The sequence below is a fragment of the Gamsiella multidivaricata genome, assembly GCF_025024155.1.
Source record: "Gamsiella multidivaricata strain RSA 2152 chromosome Unknown BC939scaffold_45, whole genome shotgun sequence".
Classification (NCBI taxonomy): domain Eukaryota; kingdom Fungi; phylum Mortierellomycota; class Mortierellomycetes; order Mortierellales; family Mortierellaceae; genus Gamsiella; species Gamsiella multidivaricata.
Window position 1 is genome coordinate 165041 of NW_026251753.1, and position 20679 is coordinate 185719.

Sequence of the window (20679 nt, forward strand, 5' to 3'; positions counted from 1 at the left end):
CAATCAAGATGAAAATAATGCAATATATTGATTTTGTGTACAAAAAAAAACGTCTCTGGTATAGTAAGGATGAACGACTTATTTCCTCTTGCGGCCCTTGGAGTTCGACTTTGCTCTTGAGGATGAGTGACCTGTCGATGTGGATTGTAAAGACTTGTTGCTGGTCATAGACAAGCCCGATATACTGGTAGATGACGATGATAAGGTCAAGGCGTTGGGGGTGTCGAGAACAAGATCCAGATCCGGAATAGAGTCTGGTACGGTCTTAAGACTGCCGAGCGACAGCAGCCTCTGTTTGGAGCGCTGCATCAGGATAGGCGAAGTATATGACGACGATGACGCAGAAGAGTCCGAAGATCCTGTGTTGGGTGATGGCGGTGTCGTCGAATTGGGTGACGAGACAAATGATCTCCAGGGGCGGTCCTCATCATGGGAGTGAATGCTCTCCGTATCAGACATGTCCTCGCCGTGCTCCAAGGAACTTATTCTCGATAATGCCGACATGGCCTTGGGCTGCTCCCTGAATAGTTCCGCATACTCCTTTTCCGTGATAGCTGCCAGATCCACCCGACTCGAGTCCGACGATACATCCGCTTTCAGCTTTTTGCCCATGCCCTCTTCATCGTCCCAAGTGCCCAGCTTCTTCTTCAACAGGTTTCGGAAACCAAGCTCGACAGCCTGCAATGAAAGACTGGGCCGTAACTCTCCACGATCCCTGCCCATCTTCTCCTCCTGAGTCTCGACTTTCTCATATAGGCACATATACGGGTTGGATCTCAAGACGTGATCCAATGTTACCGACTCAACTGTCTCATCCGAGATCCTGAACCAATCCTCCACCCTGCCGCTGCCGCCATAAAGGGATCCAGCCCTCGATGCGGTCATAGGATCCAGCCCTAATCCCACAGCTCCGACCTTGGACTGCATGTTTTCGGGTTTCCGGCGATAAGCGATGAAATGGCCATATGAATGTCCGCCGTAATGAACAACGATTGACTGCAGCCTGTACAAGACCCTTGGTTGCGATCGCTGGCCCTGCTCATCCTGCTCCTTCTGCTCCTTCTGCTGGTTTTGCTGCTGTTGCTGTTGTTGTCTCTGTTTCTTTTGCTGTTTAGCACGTTTGTTCTTTGGAGATGGCTTGGATTGTGCATCGTGGCCCAGCCTCTGCATATCCTGTTCAGAGATCGACATGGGCAAGTTGGGTTGCGTCAGAAGAACTCCAGTGGTGCAAAAGGGTGAGACATCCAGGTACTCTGGGAAGTTGACCTGGCAGCTGTTTTTGGACACTGTTCCGTAGTTGGAGTATTGCGAACGAACGAAATGGAGGCAAAGAACTGGTGGCGGCTTCGCCAACATGACTTGCTTCGTACAGTGCCGGGAGATGACTCGCGTCAATTTGATATCGGGCAGCGCTTTCTCTACGTCTGATTTGATGGCCGACTCCAAAACAGCTCTTTGTTGAATTAATTTCGACTTGAGCGCCATCCTCTCTCCTTTCGTTTGCAGCTGTAATGGACGCCTTGCCTCCGCCATTTCGTCTTCTGAATCGTCCAGCACGGAACTCTCACCCGTCTCAGAATAACAATCGCTGCTCTGTTCAGAAAGGGAGCTATCCAGGTCCTGGTAGACACGTCGCCGCGAAATCTTTGGTGGTTGAGGAAGCTGGTGACCGTCGAGTTGCCTGAGTTCGTTTCCGACCCGCGTCAACGTAGCATTCAAGGAGCACTTCCGGCAGACTACGTCGTGGAGGGATTCGAGATTGATATACTGCTTGAGACAGTCCTCAATTGTACAAGAGTGATACGAGGGAAGCGATAGCGAGAGGTTGTCGAAGGTGAAGTGCCGAATTGCCTCCGTGTATCCGCATTGCATGCACGACAGTCGACTCGCCAGCATGCCGATCATCGGGTTCGAGTCCATTTTCCTGACCTGATGCTGGTTTGGTTTGGGTCCAAGCCCCAAGAGCTGCTTAATAAAGTCCAAATCTATCAATGGTCGAGTTGCCAGCGATCTCTGAACGGCCGCCTCCTCAGAACTCAGTGCGCTGGAGATCATCTGAAAGAGCTCCTGTGCATCCTGCTGCTCCCTGTTCATGATATTGGTATGGTATCCTGAAGACTTTGAGTCTTTTGCTCGCGATGCCTCTAAAGCATATACAATGGCCCTGGGTCGGAAGGACTTGTGCGTGACCAATGGGTGCTGAAGCGCTATAGGATGCCAAAAGTAATGAGCAAGGCCGATTGATGCTTGTTAATTTCGGTTATGTAATGATTAATTACTATTTGTTTGCATCGTTGTTTTCCTGTGCTCACCTTCAATAGTATCAAGTAAGGCCTCTGTGACTTGAACATCATCTTCGTCCATCCGCAAATCGTCCGAGCGGCCCAGAATGGATTCCAGATAGGGCGACAGTACTGAAAGCGCTGATAGTGCCTGCAGATAAAATAAATAAAAAAAACCCCCCTCCCAACTCGTGTCATTATCTCTGCTCTCCTAGTTTGATACGAACTCTCTCAGACTAGACGCCTCTGCTTCATACCTGCAATACAGAATTGAGAAAGCAGGAATTCCCTGTGTTGACAAGACCATGGACATAACGAGGAGCGAGTGGTGTGGGGGATCTGGCGGCGTCTAGTGCTGCTGATATCCCTACGTTCGGAAGAAGAGAAGAGTTGTTTGATAAGAGAAATGCCCCATAGATCGCATAACAAAGAACAAGGGCTATAGCATAAGCATCAGTGGTATAAGGTTCGCCCATACCTTGATTCGCATCGCCATTGCGGAGTTGGTGCAGCTGAGCTCGGCTTGTGATCTTTGCTCGGTCTGGTAGGTTGGTTCTGGTGGCGTTGCGGTGTTCAGGAAGGGGATATAAGCTTGGACCTCCAAAGCCCGTGTGAACGTTGTCGCTGTCATGGTGGTCTTCAGGCTCCCAGCCCAAGAGAATCCGCGCCAGGGGGTCAAGGACACGAGCCTTATAATAAAAGAGTGTGCTCAGAGTCTGTTCTGAGGAGGGTAGTGCCTCAAAGGCGGTGGTTAGATCAAAGCCCAGGGCTGATTCTACAAGACTGAGGATCCACTGCTGGTGTCTGTGTGGCAACAGGAAGATGATCGAGAGGACGAGGATGAGGACGGCCAGCGGTGGCGGATGGAGCAGGTTTTGCAACATCTTCTGGAGCCTCATCGAGGGTTGTGGTGATGATGGTGACCTGAACCTGGATGCTGTGGCTGAAGCAGCTGGTGGTGCTTGTGATGAATAAGTGTTTGCTGGGAAGTGGGGAGTGGATAGGTGGTCAAAGAGTGAATGAGTATCGCCCAAGACGACAGGGAATGAAAGCAAGAAGAGGGTGAAGGAGAGGGGGGTGCGAATGAGCTCAGAGTGTTGCCATAGAGGAGAAGAAACAAGAAAAGGGGGAGGGGTATGGAGGGGTAAAGAACGAGAGGAGGAAGAGGAAGATTGTAGTATCTGTTGTGTACACTTGATGGAGATTGATGGTGGTGGTGGCGGTTGTGGTGATTGATGATGATAAAAGAACGGTCGATGTTGTTTTCTGCTTGAAGAGAGCGATGATGGGCCAAGCAGAGGAAAATGTCAACGCAAAGCAGATACGCACACACACACACACGCAAATGCAATTCCATGTTTGTGTCAGTCCATTTCTTTTTTTATATTTAAACAGTCCTCCAAAGGCGGAGGGCGGTGAGTGTCACTGCGGACATACACTGCCTCCTCCATGCCTGCGGTTTGTATGTATATCTTTCTTTACTTTATCATTTTATTCATTTTATTATATAAAAAGAGAGGAGTATCGGCACCAGTAGTCGTCGCTAGACATGGAGCCCGTCCCCAGGCTCTCGTCCATTGACCGGCTTATCTCGTGCGCCAGGAACGGTTCCCCTTAAAGGAAAAACCGCCCTGTTCGGTTTGATCTTCGCTCACCCCTGGATGAACCAGATTCTCTTTTCAGAAAGTAGCTCAAAACACATTCTCACGAACATGTTCCAGGAATAAGCAATGGATACAAAAAATAATAATAAACACCGTCGTATTTTAAAGCCCGGCTGCTCGCTCCATCATCACAAACAAAGTGGGACCTGTTTATTTTTTCATCTCCCAATTTGAACACAGAAACCCGCATTCCAGAAGCAGTCCATCCATTCTCCTTTTCTCCTTCGAGAACATCCAGAAAAAAAGGAACGCGTCCATGACAAGGCGTGGCATTGGTTATGGCATGGCATGATAGCATGGCACAATTGAGACTCAACTGAGGATTGAGGGGGGATATTACAACTTTTTTTTTTTTATGTAGAAAAAAAAAAAAAAGTGCTCATCGTCTATTACATTAATCGGCAACCCAGGCACCGACACGCTTCACATACTTGCCCATGAGTTCGCCCAAATCACGAACCACAAAGGCACAGATAACCTGATTGAGGACATCACACAGCCGACGTAACCTGTTCACGATCTGGATATGGACCTGGTACGGTGACTGTGCGTTGTAATGCCTCAACATCAACTCCAGGATGTAGCTCGACTGGAACAGCCGCACCACACTCTCCGTATACATCGACGTATCCTCACTAGCAGAGATAAACCAAGAAGCGAATGAGGTTAGCAAACTTGTCCATAGCAAAAGGCCTTTTTTCAGCTGAGCATGTGCTTCGTCGCAAGAAAGCAGCCCCCCTTACACTTTATCGCTTCCAATCGACTTTTGCACAGTCTTGGAAAAACTCTTCCACTGGCTCTTCAGTCCTCCGGTACCAGCATCCGAACTGCTCCCGCCTACAGATACGCCGCCCTTCTTGCCGGACTTGTCTGAAGAAGTCGGCATCGGCGGCTCCTCACCGCCATTCCACTCATAGTTGTTGCTCCCATAGATGCTCGATGCTCCGTACACGCTCGATGTTCCATACACGCTCGCATTCCCGCCCGTCACAGGACCCTGCATATCCTCGCTATAGCCCTGATTAGTCGAGATCGTTAGGTTGCCGTTCTTGCCTGGTCGATGAATGAACGACAGCTTCTTGCTCAGCTTCGACTGCACCTGATGCGCTGCCGTTTCCAGACTCTCCAGCTCCTTGAGGACCGCCATCCGCTCCCCATCCACCTCCGGACCGCCCTCGACCAAGAGCGTCAGCGCACCGCTCTGATATTGTTTCGACAGTTTGTTGAGGAGCGTCGACATGGTCTGGCAAGCACTCATCTTCGTGTCCGCAGCTGGCAGGCGGACCAGTGACTGATACCAAATCGCCCTTGGCACATACATCCGCTTCGTAAGGAATCCTCCCGTCGTCATCGTCTGCTCCAGCTTGCGCATCAGCCAGAAACAACGCAAGTAAGGGTCCGAAGGTGGCGGTTCCATAAAAGGAGGAGGCAGGGGCTGCGAGGGATAATATTATTGAATAATAATAAAAAAAAAAGTTATTGAGAATAGCCTCGTTACACAAAAAAACAAACCAAACCAAAATACACACACAAAGTACAAAAATACATTGCTGAGGCAGCACATGTCCCACTTTCCCACTTACAAAGTTCATGCCTGCAAACGGATCATCCATGATCACATCATACAGAGTCGTTCCTCCAGAAGGGCCTTGACCGTTGCCGTTGCTATTCATACTAGGGCTCCATGCCTTGTCCATGATCGGCGAGGCCGAGCTCGAGTTCGACAGGGTGGTGCTCAGCTTTGAGCTACTGTACTGATGTTGGAGCACCGTTGGTCGAGCTGGTGATGATGACAACGGGGAGGATGATCCAGTAGCTCCCGAGCCATTGGTCGTTCCCGATCCTCCGGACGACCGCGCCAGTGGACTCGACTCCTTCACCGAACGAGCGGAATCAGAGATCCGCTTGCATGAAGGGTTATCGAGCGTATGTAATGAGCTCATAGAAGAGTTTCCTTGTTGAAAACTGTACAAAGGTGCAGCCAACGGTGACTTTGTCGACTGAGAGGCGCTTGACTGATGGGTAGAAATAGTTGATGATTGTGAGAATGATCTCTGGTGCTGAGCCGCCTGTTGCTGCTGCAGTTGTTGTTGTTGCTGCAGCTGTTGCTGTTGCGCAGATTCGCTCGTCTTTTGTCCATCCTGCGCTGTTGTCTTTGGTCGAACCTGGTCCAATTGCCCTCCAGTATAAGAACCTAGTGTAGTCAACCATACACACACACACACACAAAAGTATGCATAAGCATTCAACATCATCACCAAAACAAATCGACATTTCGTTTAGATAAGCACAGCACTACCCACCACCCTTCCCCTCTTCTTACCTTTGGAAGTAATCCTCTCGCGTGGATATGGATCCTCAAGTGAATGGTCCAGCGAGGCCTCTGACGACGGGAATCCCTTCGAGGACAAATTGGGCAGCCACTTGTCCGAGACGAGGTCCTCATCATAGAAATTGTTGAGAGCTGCTCCGTTCGCCTTCTCGTCGTCCTCAGGTGAGCTTTCGGGGGGTGGTAAAGTAGGCTTTTGAGGGCCCTGTTGTCCCTGACCCTGTTGTCCTGGCAGAGAGATGGAAGAAGGCACCAAGGGTGATATTCTCCGCGAAACATTCGCTGGTGAGGCTGGAGGCGAAGTAAAGCTCGAAGGCGCAGGTGGTAAGGGCGTCCTTGGTGGTGGCGATGACGGCAGTGAGCCCATGAAGGTGTGGTTGCCGCTCATGTTGGGTGTCGGTGGGTTCGAATGCGTTGGGGTCGAAGTCATGGAACCATGCCCTGGCTGGGGAATAGGTACCGGTGGGGGCGTAGACGGGGGAGGGCCGAGGGTAGTCGGTGTCGGTGGGAGAGGCGCCGTTGGGGCCGAATGGATTGGAACTCCGAGATGGTCCCGACTCCTGACCTTGGACACGCCTGGGATGCGCTGCTGAGCATGCAGCTGGAGCTGCTCTGCCGCGTGGACGAGGTCTCCTGTTGAGCGGTGGGTCGATCCTCCTGTGTGTGATCTAGTGTGATGTCTGACGTGCCCAGAAGTGACCCCAGCGTTGCCATGTTCGCTCGCCGAAGTCGAATCCGATCTCTGGCGTGGTGTCCGCGGCTCAGAGGGTGGAAGGATGTTTGGGTGTCCTGTGGTGGGCTGGAGCGGCACAGGGACATGTTTCCGGACGCGTCGTGGAGAAGGCACATTTCCTTGTGTGACCAGACCAGAAGGAGACGAAGAGACTGGAGCATTGTCGGTATCTTCAGCAGGCTGCTGGTGGGAAGAGATGTTGGAGGAGGAGGATGCAGGGGTGATGGATGCGACGGAGGACTGGCCGAGGGAGCGTGCTACGTTTGGCTGGCGCGGAGGTTGGGGCAGGGACTGTTGCGGGGGCAGAGACTGGGGCAGGTGCTGGCCGGGATAGTGAGCATCAGGTGCCGAGGGCGTTGTCGGGGTTGGAGGGGTCGAAAGGAGGTGGATTCTGAAGAGGTACGAGTCGTGCTGTGAGGTACAATGGCGGGTACAAGTTACAGGTTACATTGGATATCCCATGGCCATTTTAGGAGACGAATGCTGTCAGTGCCATCCTCGTAGTCATATCATCAACAGGGAAAAACATGAAACGCAGGACAAGTCTGGCCACCTACGATTGTCCGGAGCCGCTCTTGTTCGTCTGCAGAGGAGCTGCTGTCCATGACCCTGCCCAGCAGCGCCACCGCCCGCTGGTAGGCGTCCAATGCCCCGGGAATGTCGTTCGCATTATCCAGCTGCACCGCAGATTGGGCCTCCATCAACGCCATAGTCAGCAACGCCTTTGAGCTCGACGATGACCGAGGTCGGCTGGGATCAGGCGGCATGAGCGAGCCCGATCCGTTGCTGTGATGTGTGCTGCCCTGCTCGCTGGCCGATGAAACAGAGTCGGTGCGTTTTCCAGAATACATTGGTCGAGACGGGAGTGCTGATGATGAAGAGGATGGATCCAGGTGGCCTGAGACACCCAAGGGAGACGTTGGGGACTACAGATGAGCTGGGCGGGGCAAGGCTAAGCGCAAGCCAGCCGCGGGAGAGAGAGAGAGAGAGAGGGAAGGGTGTGCAGAATCGAGGTCCTGTCAGGGACAGCACAGAGTCCAGACCAGATGATGCAGTTGTGGCGAGACGAGGTGTGTGTGGGAAAGGGATGAGGAGATGAGGAGATGGGGTGGGGAGGGGCAGGAGAATGGCAGGAGGCGGAGCGGAAGAGGACAGAAGGAGCGATGGAGGGAAGGGGCGTGGAGGAGGGGGAGGAGGGGAGGAAGGGGAGGAGGAAGGGGAGGTGGAGTGGGGCGAGGATGATGGCGGCAGGTGGAGTTGATGAAGTGTGAAAAAAAGAAAAAAGAAATAAGCTCCACAACCCGCCTGTCAACGAAAGCACACAATTGGCCAGGACGGAGCTCATCAACAACTGCTCCCAAGAGGAAAAAAGGTCGCGTCCTCTCTCTTCTCCTCGGCCGATTGGGCGCCTCCTCCCCCCTTGAGTCCTCCGAGCCCTTCATCCGGCCCTCGTTCCTGTGGAGACGTCTTCTCCGACCTGGCAGCTTAGCATCGGCATCGAGATCTGCTACCAGAACACATCCTGCCCCCGTTGAGCCCTCGACCATCAAGCTAGCTCCAAGCAGATGCAAAAAAATGATGTGCAGAACCACCCAATGTGGTCATATTCACCGCACTGCAATACCCTGCTCCGTAATGTAATTTCCTCAGCACTCCGCGCCAATTTATGTTTTTGCCCACGCAAACCATGGCCTGCATAGCAATTTTTTTCATGTCGCATTACATGTATTCCCGCCCGCCCGCCGATGTTCGCATTAGCCCATGCGCTCTCTACAGGGGCAACAGGGTATATAAACCAAAAGGTACCCCAATTACCCCGCTGTTGTCAAAGAACGAACCACTCCAGTGTATATGCTAGCCCCCTACTTTAATGAGGATAGCATCCCCCTGTTCATCCCTAGTGCCATTTCTATGGGTTGCTTTTAATCTCCTTCAATATTACATTTTGATACGTACATGTACACTGAAAATAATAAGGCGCGATTTTATTATACCAAATGGTTAGAGTCTACATGCCCCACAGCCCTCGCAAGATCCAACAAAATGCTAGGCTATCAAACACGGCATAGGACAGATGAATGCAAACGGCTCTCACCAGGTTCACGAGCCAGGCAAGCCTTAAACCAAAGCTCCCAAGGCTCCCAATCCACCACCGAGGATGGGGCACCCGTCACAGAACCAGCTCCGAACACCCCAGGACCAAAGCCGGGCAAATCAGCTCCAGCAACACCCAAGCCTGTCGCACCAACTCCAAGGACCCCCATCCCAGCTCCGGGGATACCTAAGCCAACCATGGGACCAGCCAAACCAGTCCTATCGAGTCCAGAAATACCCCCCATAAGAACTCCAGAGGCAGTCAGGCCAGCCAAACCAGCTCCAGGGAAACCCAAGCCAGCCATGCCAAGGCCAGAGGACCCATACAACCCATACGCATCAGAGTCGCCCCAACCCGAAAAATCATTCACGGCCGTTGGCAGAACATTCACAACCGGCTGGACATTGTTCAATGGGAAGAAGTCCGTCTCGGGGACGATCGAAATAGGCGCGACCGGTACGTTCGTCATGCTGTTCATCGCCAAATCACCGGAGCCGAATCCTGGGGTACCGACGACGGCAGAAAGGTCAGCACCAGTGAGACCATCTTGTCCGGAGCACATGCTTCCAACGCAGGGTGCAGCACTGGAGATCTGGAAGAGCGACAGGATCATGGCCAATGCGGCAGCGAGGGACTTGTACATGGGAGACATTGTTGAGAAATGGAGAAGAGTTGAGTAGATATGTGTATGTGTATTTTTTTAGAGATTGCGAAGACTGGTTTTTTTTGTCAAAGTCGAAGCTGAAACTGGGAGCTGGATACCGTCTCCATTTGCGGGTGTCCTGCTCTGCTTTTATAGATGGAGGAGAATGCGTCGAGACCAGAGGAACACAAATGGATGGCAGTTATTAGTTTAAGTGGATCAAAGTTCATTTATCCGAATCCAGCTGATAAAACAGTGGCGAAATTGGTTCCGGGAATGCCAGTAAACTCTTTTTATTCTATCAGTTTTATCCCTTGCTCTGTCTGGTATCTGGAGGAAGGGATATATGTATCCATTTGCTGTCGAATTGATGGAATCTGTAAAGCGCTGAGGGTGACACAGGAACGGGCGCGTAAAGGCCAGGCCATCTATAGTTGACAACGTGTTTTTTTGCGCAGATCATACAATGTTACTTATGAATGCAGGGTATTTATTACTATTATTACCAACATGTCAATTATATACACAGTTCAGTGCCTCTCTCCTCCGCCATTCAATCAATACCACTGTTTCAGATCATTCCGATGCGTCTGCTCCATTTCCCTCCTCTCCCTCGCAATTTCAGTCCGCGTCCTCCTCCCGAACGCGACCAGGCAGATCCAGAAGTAAATCTGAATCAAGCATACGCCCATGAATGCCACGATCCAACCCCAAGGATTGATGATCCACAAGTCAGGGCTTGTGGCGTCTCGATCCAGCAGTGACTCGAATCTCAGTGCTGCGGCCGTAGAAGTTGCTGTCGCAGATGCTCTGAGGTACATACGATCCCAAGCTCCGGTCTGGAACTTGTTCAGGCCCAGCCAGCCGAGCATTCCGCCGCAGGTCAGGAGCGTAGTTAGGAGGAAAAGAAGATGGAAGGTCTTGAATAGTACTTGGGGTGCGCGGCTGAAGGTTGTACGCGCGCTCGAGGCGGAGCGTGAAAGTTTCCAGGACACAAGGAAGCCGAATAAAGAAAGGACCGTGGTGAAAATGAAGATGATGCTTAAGATGAAGACTAGGAGGTTGGTATCTGTGTTCGTATTTTTTTTTTTTTTGTACGGGAGGTAATGAAGCGTTCAGTTAGTCCAGCGAACACGATGACATAGACAAGACTGTAACTTGAATGTTTGGGGTTTACCATCTGGGAAACGACTTGCTTGGAAGACCAAGGCGCTGAGGACGCCGTTGTAGACGAGAGTGAAGGCGCAGATCAGTCCGACCATAAAACCAAGCGGGATGGGGCCACTAAAAGATCATTAGAAATCAAGGGCAATGTCAGCGTCTAGCGATCATTTGGATACACGACTCCTAGCGTTCTCACGCATTCGTTTTTTTTTTTTTTTTTTTTTACCTTGGTCGATCCATCCAGGATTTTTTCGCGCTCAAAGCACGCTCTCCATCGCCGCAGCCGTATCCAGAGTACCTTGCCGTGGACGACAAGAGGTCATCGGTGCTCGAGCTAGCACCTATGTCATCGAATCGCTCATGCAGTACCTTCTTCTTCTGGAACAACATCTCCAGCTTTGCTATTTCTTCCTCTGTCAGCACTTTACTCTCCGGCCTCTCCTTGGTGTGTTGATGTTCAGGACCGATCGTTGATTGGGACGGGACTCTATTGTTGTGCTTCAACTGCCGCTGGTTCTGATGCTTATGATGGACTGGGATGACCTGGGATGACCGCTTGAGCATCTGTTCCTGTCGAGTGTGCCGAGTCAACTGCTGCTGATATGCCGCCTCGGGGCCCTGGAGCAAATGTGGCGAAGGCGGTCCGTTCTGCTGTTGAGAGGATTTGGACTCAGAGACTGGGCTACCACCCCTTTGGCGATACTCCTTGTCGTTGTCACTCCGCAGATATTCTGCTACGGCTTCCACATCGCGCAAAGCACCTGTTCGTCCTTCATTGTTATTCTTGTAGTTGTCGTCTAGGTCGTCCAAGACACTGATCTCAAGTAGGGTAGCCGAGCTAATGCGCCAGTTTGCGCGATCGCTGAGAGATCCCAGGCACAGGGACTGCACTCTATCGGGTCGTTTTGGGAGCGGAGGTGTCGGCGTGGAGGCACGCGAGGGAACTGACATAGGGCGTGGAATTATGTATCCCTCCTGATTCCGCTGCGCGTCAGGCTGTACATGTGCCTGTGTGTCTGTAGATGTAGTACTCGTGGGCGCGAGATGTGGCTGCATGGCGGCTGCGGGTGTAGTAGGGGATGCGGTGTTGTGCGAGGAGTGAGGGATACGCAAAGGGGAGGGGGCGCGTTGTTGGAGTCGATCGACCCGACTCTGGGTACGGGCGAGCCGTGTGAGGTGTTGCTGATCCTCAGTCTCCTGCGACTCGGAACGGTGGATTGGGGGGCTCTGCATGGTCGAAATGGACGAGGATGCTGGCGATAGATGCAGAGGGGGGCGAGGTCTAGGGCTACCAAGGAGAGAAGATAGACGCGTGCGAAAAGAAAAAAGAAAAAGGGGAGGATGGGGGGTATATATCGCAGCGCCGCGGTCGGCACACCACAGACAGGGGCGAACTACAGGGGGGAGGGGGTGCGTGCGGCGGGCTGGGGGACAACTGCCCATTCATTCCGCGTTTGTACGCAGAAAATATTAAAAATAGGATTCTTTGGGCGGTGCAGAAAAAAAAGACGCCCTGCGCCTTACGAACAGGGTTCGACGCGTAAAAGCAGATGAGACGGGCGAGGTGTGCATGCCATCGGGTTGCACAAAAGACTCTGGGAATGACCCTCGTTTAACGTGCCTTTACCACTGCAGCCACTACACATTCAGCGCTGCAGTCCATGGTCATGTACGATGACCCAATACGCAAACATGACCTTTCGACCGAATCTGAACACAACCTACGCCGTTCCCCATCGGTAAAAAAAACAAAAAAAAAACAAAAGAAAAGTCCGCCGGAAAGACAGGATCCACTAACCAAGGACCGATCACAGGTAGTCGACCTTGAGCGCCTTTGCCATCATGTTGACGCCCACCCTAACACGGACCCGTACCTTCTGCGGAATCCTGTTCCACATGTCCATTCCAGACTCCATCTCCTGCCCTTCATCATCACGCTGAACACCAGTACTATTCATTATCCCCAACAACCGCTTCCACCTCGCCCTCGATTTCCAAAACTCGCCCTGACTTTGCATCCACCTGCGCGCGGGTACAGACAAAAAGACTTGGTCTCCAATCTCATGTTGACAGCGCAACTGCAGCATCTCCGCCGAGAGATTCGCCCCCACGCGCGGTTTGTCTCCGAGCGATAGTTCGAGTGCCGGATACATCCATTCGCACGACCGGTGGTTGTTTTGAGGATCCAGATGACAGATGGGACAAAAGAAGATCCCGGGGTTCTGAGGAGATGACACAGCAGCGGTGTGACATACTGTACAATAGCACTGAATGAATCCAAACATGTCTTGGTCTTCAGGTCCGTCGATAGCAAAATCCAGGAACCTGGCTGATAAGATATAGGCATCCAAGACAGCGTCGCCTAATGAACACATGGCCGTAAGCGAAAAAGATCTCTGTACAACCTTGGTCATGTCAAAAAACCCCTGCCTGTATTTTTTTCTCCTCTCGACCGACTTACCCATGAAGTCGTGCTCGTGCAGCAATCGAATGCTAGCAAAGTGCCGCGGATCACTTTGTTTTGCAGAATTTCCCCATCCTTCCGAAAGACAGTACGGTTCTCTTGACTCGGCATCTATGTGGACTGTACAAAACCTGTCAGATGATGTGAACCATCACGATAGCATCTACTGTAAACAGAGCCAGCCTCACTTTACATATGTCAGAACCCTGTTTGAATTTCCCAAAGAAATGGAGCAACTTCCCCGGCGACGCGTCCTTTATCCACGGCAATGTATTTTGGCTAAGGATGTAAAGTCAGGTAGACGCATTTTTTTTTTTAGCACAAGTATTCAGTTGTGCAACGTCAACATCGCTCTGTCCACAAAAAAATAAAAACAAAAAAACGCCCTCGGGTCTCCCTACCTTTGGATTTTAACAAGACGACCACTGGACATAACAGCTCCGATCTCCCATCCTTGGCTCTCGTCTCCTGGGACCCTCAGCATCCGAAAGACAACACTCGCCCTTATAGAGCTCCCAGTGAGGAATTGAGGAGGCGTTGGCGCGGATACATTCGAGGATATATTCATATGCGGGGCCACCATCGACGCTGTCGACAGCAGTGACAAAAGCTCTGACCCTCCAGCTTTGCTACCTCTTTGCGCACGCCCTTGGACGCACCCTTTTCCCTGTTCTACAAGAGCTGCACCTGTCGCGCCAAAGGTAGCGCCCAGTTGAGCAGGAACCGAGCCCAGGCTTAGGTAAAACGAAGGATCGCGCGCGATCCCTTTGTCCTTGTCCAGCAGATCCAGCGCAAGGACGCGGCGCTTCTCAATCAGAATCTTTAGGCAGGACTCGGTGGTGACATGCCCTTGATAGGATGCTAGAAGGGAACCGTCGAGCCTTGACATCTTTGACCAGGCACTTGTACTTCCTGTTACTTTCTGTCTATACTCTTTAGTTTGCACGTCTGCACAAAAAAAAAAAAAGAAAAAAAAAACCAGGTTAAAGGAGGTAATTTATGCACACCAACAGAGAATAAGAACACACGCTGCGTCTGCATCTGCGTCTGTGTTGTACCTGTAATCATGACAACGTCTCCGATCTTAATCATGTCTGCCCACTTGCAGCGGTCCCTCCACAAGTCCAGCTTGAACGAGGTCGCACTCTGATCGCATATCGATAGCTGACGTTTAGCAGAGGCCTGCCCGGTTTTGGTCACGATTTGTTCCTCGGGTCCGATCGACATAACGAGCGCAAAAAGGTGAAAGCGACCAGCTTTCGCTGGCGGCCACTTAATATGGTCGATCGGTGTTAACTTCGAGACATGTTCCAGAACAATGGTCGGAAGAGGGATGAACTCTTCTGCATGCGGTTTGGTCGGCTGCAAAGATCGCTGCTGTTGCGGTACTTTTCGATATGATTTCATCTGATGACACTCCTGGGATTGATCCTGTCGAGAGAGCGGTGGTGGGTGTTGAAGTAGTTCCCGAGACGACTGCTCTTGAGGATGCTTTGACACTTGCGCCGACTCGGGATGTGATGTAGGTAAGCAAGACTGCGACCCAGACATCTTTTTCAGCATCCCAAGTAGCGGTGTCGAGGACTCCTCCTTTTTGATCCGACGCATCCCTTCAAGAGTTGGAGATGGAGGTGATACCAAGAACGGGGATTGTGCAATGCGTTTCTCTGGAGATTCTTCCGACACTACCTGCTTCTTGACTTCTAATGCTGAATGTGGCGATACCGGGGAAAGCTTCGGTTCTTCCTTCATACTCAGCTCTGGAGAACCCGTATAAGATGGCGGTGCCCAACTTGAATTTATAGTATGCTCCATGCATCCAGAAGACGCAACAGGCAACGCATCCTTTTCAATATGAGCCGCCTTCCTGTTCTGGTCCAGCCCTTTATCCAATCCTTGTCGTCCACGCTTCCGTGCTCTGGGCTCTAGCTCTTCGTCGTCCTCATACAGATCGCGATCTTTTCTATGTCTTGATTCTTCTGCAAGTTGCAGCAGCTGTGGAGCCAGTAGAGGAGGTGGTTGCACATTCTTTAGCGCTCTTGCAATTTCACTGACTCTTGTTGTTGGAGTCCTCTTCGGCGCTGGCGATAAAGTAGTTCTTGCTGCCGACGCCTCCGTTACTGGTTGGATCAGAACATCTGCATGAGCAGACCCTTTTCTACCCTTGGACTGTCTTTTGGAAGGCGACCCTGGGATACCTCTACGGCCAGGAGATCTCTGCATTTGCAAGAACGGGGGTGCGACGGGGCGCGGAAGTTCGCTTATAGGTCGAAGTCGCTTGCTCGGTGAATCCGGGACCTGTCCTCTATTACCGGGCGTGATTGCTGCTGCAGAGGGGATGACAAAACGGCGGCTAGGAGATGTGGGCGGACCAAGAGGACGAATGGCATTGAGACCAAGTGGCTGGCGGATAAGGTGTCGAGGGGACGACACTAACGAAGGTGATATGCTGCTGACAATTGGATCCGGATCCTCCACGCTGTTTATGTCTACTATGCCATTGTCGTCACCGCTATCCTCAAAGTCCATGATAGGGTCGTCATCGCCATCGCCACTGTTTATCGTATGTGGTGGAGCTGCTTGCCTTTTGTGTGAAGAAGCCTGGCGTGAAGTGACATGTCGCTCTTTTGACGGTATTGCCAGTGGTAGGGACGACGGCAGCGGTGTGAGCGGCGGAATGATGGGACTCACTTCATCGTAGATGGTTGCCGCTGAGGCACTGTTTTGAACACTGTTATGTCGCTGACCCAGGACTAGGTCTTCCTCGTCTTCATCAGAATAAACGTGTCCTTTGTTGCTGTATTGACCAAGGTTCTGAAGAACTTCCTGTGTCGATATCATGGATGGGATAATGAGTGAAATGTCTCGCCGCAGACTCGAAGGAGGCCCTGTGCTCCGCAATTCGGCCTTTGCTTCTTCAGCCTCATGCCTAACCGTCAAGATTGTAGCTGCCTCGTCCATTAAATCCAGCTGCTTGAGACCTCTGTCTTTCCCGCGTGCTGCCGCACAGTCAGTTAAATACCGCGGCATTGAGTCCTTGTGCTTTTTTCAGTTAAAATGCATTTATCCGTGGTGCATGTTGCGTGAGGTGCCTGTGGTTGAAGCAAGAGATGAAAAATATGAAGACGGCGTCCGTTGGCAAAAAATGTCAAAAGTGACGCACATTTCGCCGTCAGCGAGCCCAGCAAAAGGAAAGCTCCTTGGCGGGGAATTGAACCCCGGTCTTCCGCGTGACAGGCGGAGATACTCACCACTATACTACCAGGGATAAGCTTATAAAAGTCAAGGTTTTAATTTATTTATATTTTCTATATTATTTAAGGTTTAGGATGTCGGAAATCCATACAAAAGTTCACGTAGGAAATCCATACAAGCCCGATGGCTCAGTTAGCATACTGGTCAGGGCACCTCCCTTGTAACGCGAAGGGACCAGGTTCGAGCCCTGGTTAAAGCACAGTAATATGTGCTACGCATAGAAATTTATTTGGAGTATGAGTCGGGCGTACTACCCCACTTCAGTTATGTGGGTTTCCTTTCCCCGGCGACCCCCACATTGAGTGGCACTACCCCATGTAATCGTTGTGGGTTTCCTTTCCCCTTCCTTAACGCTTGACAAAATGCTCAGAATAAATTTCGCCCTTGCGCTAGCCTCCGGACTTCGAGAGGCGCTGGTTCAGAACTTCCCAGCTATACACCAGGGTGTACAAGTTATTCCACTGCACTGGCAGCATGCGTCTTAGCTACCCCTGCCGGGGTTACAGGTATAAGTTCAAAAGTGAGTAGGCCCACTTTATAATAGGCTAATCTGAGCTCACATCCAGTGACCTCAGGTGGAGGAAAGACGGGACGAGGAGGAGGAGGAAATGTTACAATAGTAGAGGATTCGGCTCGCAAGCCAGTAGAACGGATTCCGTGCTCTCAAGAAACCAAGACCATCTCCCAGATGTACAGGTTACAATTGGAGAGATGGTCTTGGCAGATTAGCAGGTGAGGAGCCTGCCAGCTAGCCGAGCGGATCGCAGGAGAAAGACCTCGGGACGCTTAGGGAGGTTACAGTGAAGTTGTTGGAGATGGTGCGACTGCCACACTAGAAGATTTAGGGCCAGATAGACACAAGTCTCAGAGACTATTCACTAGGAAACCAGCACTGATTGTTCTCTCTCGGAGGCCATGTTGAATAAAAAAATAAAAAAAAACGTAGGAAATCCATACGACTTTATGCTTAGGAAATCCATCCATAGGTTGGGCATGACATCTATGGTCGGGCGTTTTACTTGGTGCAGTGCGTTTCTTTCATTCGTTCACCACCTCTTTTACCCTCACTTTCGTAACACCATGCACACCATTGCCGACTTTTGCGTTATCCCCATGGGTGTCACCGCCTCGGTGAGCCAGTACATTGCCGAATGTCAGCGAGTCATCGAAAAGAGCGGTAATGCACTTCATTCCTTCATTCCTGTTTTCTATTTCCCACGGACTAAAACACCTTGACGAAGAGCAACAACAACCTAGCACTCGATCGACCGCGGACTAATCCAACACATATTGTTATTGCTCTTTTTATCACAAATAGGCCTCACCTATAGCATGCACTCCTATGGAACAGTACGTACAGTCGAGCCAGAATTGGCGAGTAGATACAAAGTGAAGGACATTAAAGATAGATTTAATCAGAAAGATCTCACAAAGCAGCTTTCGCGTTCAATGTCGCTCTTTAGAATGTCGAAGGGGAATGGGACGATGTCTGTCGTGTCATGAGGGAGTGCCACGAAGCGGTTCATGCCATGGGATGCCCACGCGTCTCGACCAGGTAAGGGATGAATGATATATAGGATGTACGCACTACGCAATTGCACCCTACCAATTCCGCGCTTTCCGTCTTTCCCTAACCAAGTGTATCTTTGTGCACAGTGTCCGCATTGGAACTAGAACCGACAAGGTTGGACAGACTATGCAGGACAAGGTCAATGTGGTCCACGAGATCTTGGCCAAGGATGCGACCAAATAAATCGACAATCTGGAGCAGCACAAAAGACACCCCTCCCCCCCCCCCTCCTCATCGTCAATAGTACATTATGCCATAAGCGACGAGAGCAGCTTCTGCAACAGCAGATCCTGCACTTTAATAAAGACTAAAGAAATCTAGAAACACAGTGCAATTGTTGCATGGAGGCAGTTTCGTCAGTTTCTTGTTTTTATTACTGAACGAATGTATCTCGGTTCAGCTTGACCCGTTCTTGTTCCTCTTTGCAAGCTTCTATTCGTCTAAAGGCGATCTACAACTTGCTGCAGCTTCTCAGCCGAGTAGATGCTGAAGCCTCCCTCCTTGGTTACAGAGGCCAATTGAACGTTGGTCGAGTTCAGCTTCTCCTCCATAACCTGCTTCAGAACCTTAAGCGCCAAGGTCTCCGCCTCGACCAAGGTCATGGATGTGTGGTATTCCTCCTGCAGCTCTGTCTCTGCGCCCTCTGATCCAGATCCGATCGCCTTTGCTCCATATGACACAAACGTTCCTGATGGATCCGTGTGGAACCTTTATGAACATGAACAAAAGAGATGAAGGTTAGAATGGGCCAGATCTTCGAGAAAATAAAGGGTGTCGATGTGTCCTGATAGAAATAGCCATAAACTTACAACTGAGGCCCAGTCTCGTCAATGCCAGCGATCAGCAGGGAAACTCCAAATGGACGACTCTATTGTAGGATGAGTTGAACATGGAGATGAGAGGATTGAGTGTTGATGTTAAATCAAGGTCTTCACAATTGAGTACTCCTCATAGTTGTTCCAGCTGAAACGTAGTTACGCACCATAATGGACTCCTCTCCTCGCGCACTCTCTCCGAACCTCAGGGCAAGGTCGCATACTGCCTGTGTCACACTCTCGACCTTGATGCTCTCATTGTATGTAAAGGCATGGTTCTACAATTAAAGAGATAGTGGAAAAAACCCTTTTCGTTAGTAACTGGTCAAACCGGACACCAACATAAGAAAGACGAGTGTTTCTTCCTGCCATACCTGTGCTTCGATGCGTGCATGGTCGACGATGGTTCTCGAGTCAGCCGTCAATCCAGACATGGCACATCCAATATGACCGTCAATCTCAAAGATCTTTTCGATCGAGCTTGGTTCCAACAAAGACGAGGTCACTCTCTTTTCAACCGCCAGGATCAATCCCTCCCCTGTCTTGATGCCGACAGCTGTTGAGCCAAGCTAAATGAACATATCCATGAGCGTAGCCAATTTTAGTACCACATTAAAGGGAAAATATGTTCAAGAGCCTCTCACGATAAAGGTCCAGGGCTGTACCTTGATTGCCTCGATGGCGTATTCGACCTGGAAGAGACGACCCTCGGGCGAGAAGGTGTTGACTCCTCGATCGTATTCTGAGCGTGTCATAAACATGGTGGATTCGTGTGCTGGGGTTGTGATGAAGAAGGCTGTCGGTGGGTTGATGCAGCGAGGCAAAGGGTCTTCGAGTGGTGATGGAATAAAAACGCTGTCTCCAACACGCGAACAAGACGCGCAAGAGGGCGTTCTGTAGTGCAGTACGTACGTCACCAGTGACTGCCTACGCGCATGCTCACTTGTGCACATCCGACTACGGATGCATCCTACGAAGACTGGTCAATAGCCAAGGCTTCTCAGGCACATCTGAAAATTAGACATAGGCATAGGCACATTGTGGTACCCTGGTGGGCGCGAGGGGGAGGGGTAGCAGTAGTAATATTGCAAGTGCCATCCGTCCGCTTTCCTTGTTGCTTGCTGTATTTCTTAGACATTTTTTATTTGACGAACGCAGTAGAGAATAACAGTTGCAAGCACTACTATCGCGTCTCGTCCTTTCAGTTTAATATATGCTGTCTTCAAATTCAGGCAGATAAGATTACTATGCGAGCAAATGACGATGCTTCAATCCTGTTTTCGGCTAGTGACTCCGAAGCTGGGTCCACATAGTCGTCTGCACTTTGTGAGAGAGGGAGACAAGTATCCTGAGTGATTTGTATCTGCATTGTTCTGATATACGCTGGGTTCTATGCCGATATTGTAGATGATACTAGCACTATCCTGAGGCGCAACGGAGCGCGAGTGCAAAAGAGGTGCCATAATCTCGGAGCCTTCCTGGACACTAAGATAACGCGACTCCATGGCGATCGAGACCTGCTGTATTTGGCGAACGTCTACGAAGACGCTATAGCAGACCGTGGCTTTGCAAACGATGCTTTTCGAAGCTGTCGATATGAACGAAATAGCCCAGTATGAGATTGAAGAAAGCGATAAAATACATTGTGGAGACGAGAAGGGTGCT

General features: G+C 50.9%; 9 protein-coding genes, 1 non-coding gene and 1 pseudogene across 11 annotated transcripts; 3 read left to right on the top strand and 8 right to left on the bottom strand.

The window, feature by feature from the left end:
* Window positions 1-25: 25 nt before the first annotated feature.
* On the bottom strand, window positions 26-3615 carry BC939DRAFT_455825 (uncharacterized protein). The gene is made up of 4 exons (XM_051556245.1): window positions 2761-3615; window positions 2540-2649; window positions 2313-2433; window positions 26-2207 (listed from the first exon to the last, which is right to left on the bottom strand). The coding sequence occupies exons 1-4, from the start codon at window positions 3179-3181 to the stop codon at window positions 79-81; spliced, it is 2781 nt and encodes a 926-aa protein (XP_051410802.1). The 5' UTR covers window positions 3182-3615; the 3' UTR covers window positions 26-78.
* Window positions 3616-4340: 725 nt separating this feature from the next.
* Window positions 4341-7476, bottom strand: BC939DRAFT_478354 (uncharacterized protein; the record flags this gene model as incomplete). The annotated part of the gene is made up of 5 exons (XM_051558756.1): window positions 4341-4455; window positions 4690-5381; window positions 5530-6140; window positions 6270-7399; window positions 7457-7476. 5 exons carry the CDS (start codon window positions 7474-7476, stop codon window positions 4341-4343), a joined length of 2568 nt encoding a protein of 855 aa, XP_051410803.1.
* On the bottom strand, window positions 7473-7943 carry BC939DRAFT_208110 (uncharacterized protein). The gene has a single exon (XM_051550673.1). It carries the CDS (start codon window positions 7857-7859, stop codon window positions 7521-7523), a length of 339 nt encoding a protein of 112 aa, XP_051410804.1. The 5' UTR covers window positions 7860-7943; the 3' UTR covers window positions 7473-7520.
* Window positions 7944-8776, bottom strand: BC939DRAFT_208098 (uncharacterized protein). The gene has a single exon (XM_051550672.1). The coding sequence runs from the start codon at window positions 8553-8555 to the stop codon at window positions 8028-8030; it is 528 nt and encodes a 175-aa protein (XP_051410805.1). The 5' UTR covers window positions 8556-8776; the 3' UTR covers window positions 7944-8027.
* On the top strand, window positions 8225-10041 carry BC939DRAFT_455830 (uncharacterized protein). Its single transcript, XM_051556246.1, has 2 exons — window positions 8225-8810; window positions 9014-10041. The coding sequence occupies exons 1-2, from the start codon at window positions 8675-8677 to the stop codon at window positions 9781-9783; spliced, it is 906 nt and encodes a 301-aa protein (XP_051410806.1). The 5' UTR covers window positions 8225-8674; the 3' UTR covers window positions 9784-10041.
* An 820-nt stretch (window positions 10042-10861) lies between these two features.
* BC939DRAFT_478356 (uncharacterized protein) lies at window positions 10862-13375 on the bottom strand (the record flags this gene model as incomplete). The annotated part of the gene is made up of 5 exons (XM_051558757.1): window positions 10862-11030; window positions 11137-11854; window positions 12785-12797; window positions 13166-13272; window positions 13372-13375. 5 exons carry the CDS (start codon window positions 13373-13375, stop codon window positions 10862-10864), a joined length of 1011 nt encoding a protein of 336 aa, XP_051410807.1.
* Window positions 13228-16473, bottom strand: BC939DRAFT_208127 (uncharacterized protein). Its single transcript, XM_051550674.1, has 4 exons — window positions 14433-16473; window positions 13776-14322; window positions 13372-13653; window positions 13228-13272 (listed from the first exon to the last, which is right to left on the bottom strand). The coding sequence occupies exons 1-3, from the start codon at window positions 16402-16404 to the stop codon at window positions 13509-13511; spliced, it is 2664 nt and encodes an 887-aa protein (XP_051410808.1). The 5' UTR covers window positions 16405-16473; the 3' UTR covers window positions 13228-13272; window positions 13372-13508.
* A 97-nt stretch (window positions 16474-16570) lies between these two features.
* Window positions 16571-16642, bottom strand: BC939DRAFT_t121. Its single transcript has one exon. It is a non-coding gene; the product is annotated as a tRNA-Asp (tRNA).
* A 113-nt stretch (window positions 16643-16755) lies between these two features.
* On the top strand, window positions 16756-16828 carry BC939DRAFT_t120 (annotated as a pseudogene). The gene has a single exon. The product of its transcript is annotated as a tRNA-OTHER (tRNA).
* Window positions 16829-17709: 881 nt separating this feature from the next.
* Window positions 17710-18382, top strand: BC939DRAFT_504431 (uncharacterized protein; the record flags this gene model as incomplete). The annotated part of the gene is made up of 4 exons (XM_051560526.1): window positions 17710-17806; window positions 17948-17979; window positions 18093-18184; window positions 18286-18382. 4 exons carry the CDS (start codon window positions 17710-17712, stop codon window positions 18380-18382), a joined length of 318 nt encoding a protein of 105 aa, XP_051410809.1.
* Window positions 18383-18639: 257 nt separating this feature from the next.
* On the bottom strand, window positions 18640-19775 carry BC939DRAFT_478359 (nucleophile aminohydrolase; the record flags this gene model as incomplete). Its single annotated transcript, XM_051558758.1, has 5 exons — window positions 18640-18907; window positions 19009-19067; window positions 19182-19292; window positions 19389-19583; window positions 19680-19775. 5 exons carry the CDS (start codon window positions 19773-19775, stop codon window positions 18640-18642), a joined length of 729 nt encoding a protein of 242 aa, XP_051410810.1.
* Window positions 19776-20679: the final 904 nt, after the last annotated feature.